Source organism: Ailuropoda melanoleuca, chromosome 11 (assembly GCF_002007445.2).
Source record: "Ailuropoda melanoleuca isolate Jingjing chromosome 11, ASM200744v2, whole genome shotgun sequence".
Classification (NCBI taxonomy): Eukaryota; Metazoa; Chordata; class Mammalia; order Carnivora; family Ursidae; genus Ailuropoda; species Ailuropoda melanoleuca.
In genome coordinates, this window is record NC_048228.1 from 55,397,426 (window position 1) to 55,402,573 (window position 5,148).

The 5,148-nt window shown below is 40.6% G+C and overlaps 1 protein-coding gene across 1 annotated transcript in view; it reads left to right on the forward strand.

The window, feature by feature from the left end:
• The first annotated feature begins 4,891 nt into the window (after positions 1-4,891).
• GRSF1 (G-rich RNA sequence binding factor 1) overlaps positions 4,892-5,148 on the forward strand; it is a 13,836-nt gene continuing 13,579 nt past the window's right edge. The window contains exon 1 of the mRNA XM_034670946.1: positions 4,892-5,141. Coding sequence (XP_034526837.1) covers positions 4,928-5,141 — 214 coding nt within the window. The 5' untranslated portion in view covers positions 4,892-4,927. The remainder of the gene's footprint in view (positions 5,142-5,148) is intronic.

A 5,148-nucleotide genomic window follows, 5' to 3' on the forward strand; every position in this document is an offset into this window, starting at 1 on the left:
GTAGTTAATATTCTTTATTTTTATAATTTAGGAGAGCAAAGCTCAAAGATTGAATAATGACCAGTTATACAGCTTGACAATGACCTAGTCAGAATTTTTTGAGAATGTAACTCTAAAGTTTTGTTTTTCTTAAATTAGCTATGTTGTTAAAGAGGGAAACATTGTTCTTCCAAATATCATAGCTGATATCACCTTTTCCTTTTATGCCTTCACTTTTCCCATGTCCTTTGTTTCATGTGACAAGGATCTCATTTGTCTCTTGCATTTCCTTTTCCTTTAGCTCTCAATTTAGGAATACACTGCCTTAAGAAAACCCTTTCTTAGCAGGTGGAAAACTCGTCAAAATCCCAAGTACAGCGGAATTACCAAATTTAGAAGTGAGGAAACTGCACCGACCATCTCTGAAAGGACACACAAGAACAGTACCTTTGAGGAGAACTGGATGACTAGAGGACAGTAGATAGAGGCAAACCTTACTCTGTGTGTGCATGTGTGTACGTATAATCTTGCATGGCCTGACTTTTTTTTTTAATACTATGTTCATGTATTCCCTATTTTGTTTTTAAAGATTTTATTTATTTATTTGAGAGAAAGTGCGCCAGTGGGGAGGAGTAGAGGGGGAGGGAGAGGGAAAAAGCACCCAAAGCCGACTCCACACTGACTAGGGAGCCCTATGACCACAGGATCATGACCTGAGCCAAAGAGTCAGACACTTAACCTAGTGAGCCAGCCAGGCGCCCCCATGTATTACCTATTTTAAAGAGATTTTATTCAGAATGCTGCCTTCGTTATTTTGCATCTTGCGTGTCAGCTGATGTTCAGAGACTTGGGCTCTGGTTGCCCCCTAGCTTCTGCCCTCCTAGGAAATCTAGTTGATGTGATTATTTTTCATTAGCTGACTAGTAAAAACCACTAATATCTTATTTTTATAAATATGGCCATAAAATCTTTTTAAAAAAATTTAAATATGGCCAGAGGACGCTCTAGCCTATCATCACACTTTCTAAATATCCTCAGTGTGAGCTTTACACAGCAGTACCATCTCAGCATTCACAGAGAATTCCGTTTTGTGACCGTCTGATCTATCTGGATAAATCAGTTCCCTGTAGTAACTGTGTTTGATAATGTGTTCTGAGAATTCCCTTGGGAATAGAGTCCCTATTTCCAGTCATATTTGCTATGGGAAAAATGGGCTATTATTAATATAAATAATGTTTTTATTTATATTTATATTACTATTTCTTGACAGTATATTTCATTTAAATAACTAATCAGCTACTCTCTTTAACTTCAAAAAGCTAATTTTAACAAGTGAAAAAACTTTATTCATGTGTCCATCATAAACAGGTACATTTTATTCCTTCGCAGAATGATTTTCCAAATGCAATCTGTGGGAGAGACATAAAAATTGGTTAGCATGGACTTGTCAGTAGTGACTATAGGTCAATTGACAAAGCTAACCTAAGAAACACATCACTGCAGCAGAAAACAAATCTTTGAGTTTGTGGTTCCAGTGGATCAATTTTCCTTGTCAGATAAAAGAATAAAGCAGTTGTAGTGGTGATAAAATACACTTCTTTGTCTTTCCTTGGAAGTAACTTTCTTGAAGTTCTCTTGCATCTACTCAATGTAATAAATTTCTTCCTTTAATCTTGGATGATGAATAGCACCTTAATCACAGGTTACACAAATGGGCACCATTTCTTTATGGTACTTCACTTCCATTCCTTTTCCTTTTGCCACCCTAGGTTTATTGACATCCATGGTTCATGATTTTTTTGTTCCTTTCAAATGCAAAGAAGGCTGTGGGGTAGGACTTTTAAGATTAACTCAACTTCATTGCATATCAGAAGAAAAGTATGTTCACCTCCAAGAATTGAGGAGCACTGACAATAAAATGTGTTCCTTCATTTATTTCTTAGTAATCAGAACAATCATCCCCTTCCAGGTTCTCTCCCAGCTAACAATAATGTGCTCTTTAGAGCTAAGAGGACTTCTTTTGAAAATTCTTTCCTAGCAATGGAAGGTGATAGTTTTTCTCAGTCCTTCTCCTTACTCTCTCCCAAAGCTAGAGTGTTTCTTTCCACCAGTTTAGACTACCTATACCTCACAAATTCTTGTCAGAGAAGTAGGTTAACATTCTGTTAGTGCTAATCTGGATATAGTACTGTAATAAGTGCTAAATGACAATACTAGAAGAACAATATGCTTTATGATTAATTAGAGAAACTGCAGAGCTCTCTCCCATATAAAGCTAATCTCTGTACCTGAGCTTTGATGTCTGTCCTCTTTCACCCTTCTAGGAACCCACATACCAGTTATACCTATTTTCTCCTGATTACGCAATTAAATCCTTAGCAATTGAATCTTTTCCCAGCATCATTTCAACATGCTCTAATCTAATCCAATTTAATTCAAACAAGAAAAACAAGACCCACTTTTGACCTATACTTTCTTTACTGCCTTCTCCCTTTCTCACCTACAAAATCAAACTTATTTTGCACTTCAATCTCCATTTCCTCATCCCTGCTTTATTCCGGCCTCTGCTATCACCACCCCCAAACAACTGTAGACAAGATGACTGAAGACTTCCCATATCACTAAATCCAGGACACTTTTTCTTGTTCTCATCTCACGTGACAAGTAACTAATGATCTTAGTAAGGACTTGACACTGTTAAATACTCCCTACTTACTTCCAGAGAAACACTCTGCTGGCTTTCCTTAATTTGCTCTTAATTCTCTCACTGCTCCTTCTCTCCTTGCAAATTTGTTTTCCTCTACAGGGCATTCATTGTTGTAGTACCTTACTTGTTTCTAGGCCTTCTCACTCTAACCTTGGTCCTAGCAATCTCATCCAAACCAGCAGCTTCATTTATACTGACAACTCCTAAACAAATATTTCTAGGACAGTCTTCTCTGGCTTAACAAAAATAGGGTTGATTTGCTTCCAATATTTCTACATTGATTTCTAAACTGTCCCAGGGATGAAAAGTTGTCCCCATCCACCTCTCCCAGCTCCAGTAATGACACAATTACAGAAAACACCATCCCCCTCTCTAATCTAGCCTCAAATCCTGTTGATTTTACTTCTTAAAATCTCAATCTTCCTTCTTCATCTCCATTGTGACCACTCTTGTCAAGAGTCCCTTAATGTAAATTTTTGGTCCAAAAGTCTTTTTAGGGGCGCCTGGGTGGCTCAGTCATTCGTGATCCCGGCATTCTGGGATAGAGCCCCACATCAGGCTCCTCTGCTGGGAGCCTGCTTCTTCCTCTCCCACTCCCCCTGCTTGTGTTCCCTCTCTCGCTGGCTGTCTCTCTCTGTCAAATAAATAAATAAAATCTTAAAAAAATAATATTTAATTCAACTTTTAAAACTGGTGTTCCTTAAGTCATTAGTTTCCTTTTAAAAAGCTTGTTATTCTCTTTCTATGATCTAGACATATATAAATCTAAACATCACTTTGATATTTGGTCGGTAAGCCTATTATTATACCCCTGACTGCACAGGGCATAGCACCATGCCTGGACCACAAAAAGCACTTAATAAATGTTAGATAAGTGAATAATTGTTCAAAATTAGTTTCTTTTCTCCCTTATGTTCTCCCAATTTCCTTTAAGTAAAAATTGAGACTTTCTATTTTAATACTTTGGTGTTACTCCTTATTATAATCTGCAAGATTTCATTCTATGTATTTAGGTTGCGAATCCATTCAGATTTGCATACTATGAATGAAGGCTTCAGCTATTAAGAAAATGAAGGCAAGAGTAAATATGGGCAGAATCTCTAACATGTTGACAGATTATGATTTACAGTGATAATCTGTTATGATGGGCTAACCCATTTTCCTGCTTGAAAGGGAGATTTAAGAAAAAAAATCTCCAGGATTCCTAAATCTTGCAGATGAGGAAGCCCCTTCTTTGGTCCTCCAAATCCATAGAACCAAGCCAATCAGATTTTTTCCTTTGCTTTGCTTTTTTGGTGGGGAAAGGGTTTTCTGGGAAATACTGAACTTTCCTTTTCTTTAACGTAAGCCAGAGTAAACAACTCCAACTTAAACACAGTTTTCTTGAATACTTCAAAACAGCTAAATCAAGTCATCTTGTGTTTTTTTTTTTTTTTTAAGTCCTTATCACTTTAAAATGATACTGAAAGGGTGACTGACATGATCTTTGGGGTTTGCTTTAAAATATTCCAGCAAAGAAAAAAATGTTTGTGGGGTGGTGGTGGTGACAGAACAAGATTGAAAAAAGAAAAAATAATTTCTGAAATTCTGGAAGTTCATTATACTTTGAGATTTTCCTGAATAAAAACTTTTAAATTTTTCAGATTTTTCTATTTTTTAACTCTCAGTACTCCCTATTACTCTGAGGTGGTTCCTGGTCTCAGGAGGAGGAAAATTGTACAACCAGTCCTTTTGCAAACGTCTGCCAGTCCACTGGTGAACACACTAACTTATTAGAGGAGGCTTTATTTTTGCTATATTATTATGGGCATATATAAGTATCTATATATTTCATTTTAAAACAAAGAAAGTTGGCCTTCCACGCAGATCTCAATTTCGGGGGTACTAAACGTCCTCCAATATCATCCCAACCTCTTTACAACCAGAGTACTCCCATTCTTTCCAGAAACGGCCCTTCTGCCCCTCACGTCAAGCGTTTCGGGGGGGGACAGCGCGGGGCGTCGCTAAACCAGCGTTCCACGTCTTGGCCCACCCCAGAGCAAGAGGGACCTCGCTTCGTCCTCCTCGGGCCTCAAGGCCTCAGTTTCCAATCAGGGACAGAGGAGCGGGGCGCTAGTACCGGGGTCCCCACGGCCCCTCCCGGCCTGCCGGCAGCCCCGCCCCGAGGGCGGAGACCGGGCGGAGCAGCGCGCTCTCCTCCGCCTCCTCCCGACTCGCTGCTGCCCCGGGTGCCGGCGGCGCATGTGCCTGGCGCCCCCTCCCCGGCCCTGGATTCCACTCCCCCTCCGCTCGCGCTGCAGCCGCAGCCGCCTCCAGGCCCCGCGCCGCCTCCGGAGTCCAATGGCCGGGACGCGCTGGGTGCTCGGGGCGCTGCTCCGGGGCTGCGGCTGCAACTGCAGCAGCTGCCGGCGCACCGGCGCCGCCTGCCTGCCTTTTTACTCCGCCGCCGGCTCCTTCCCCTC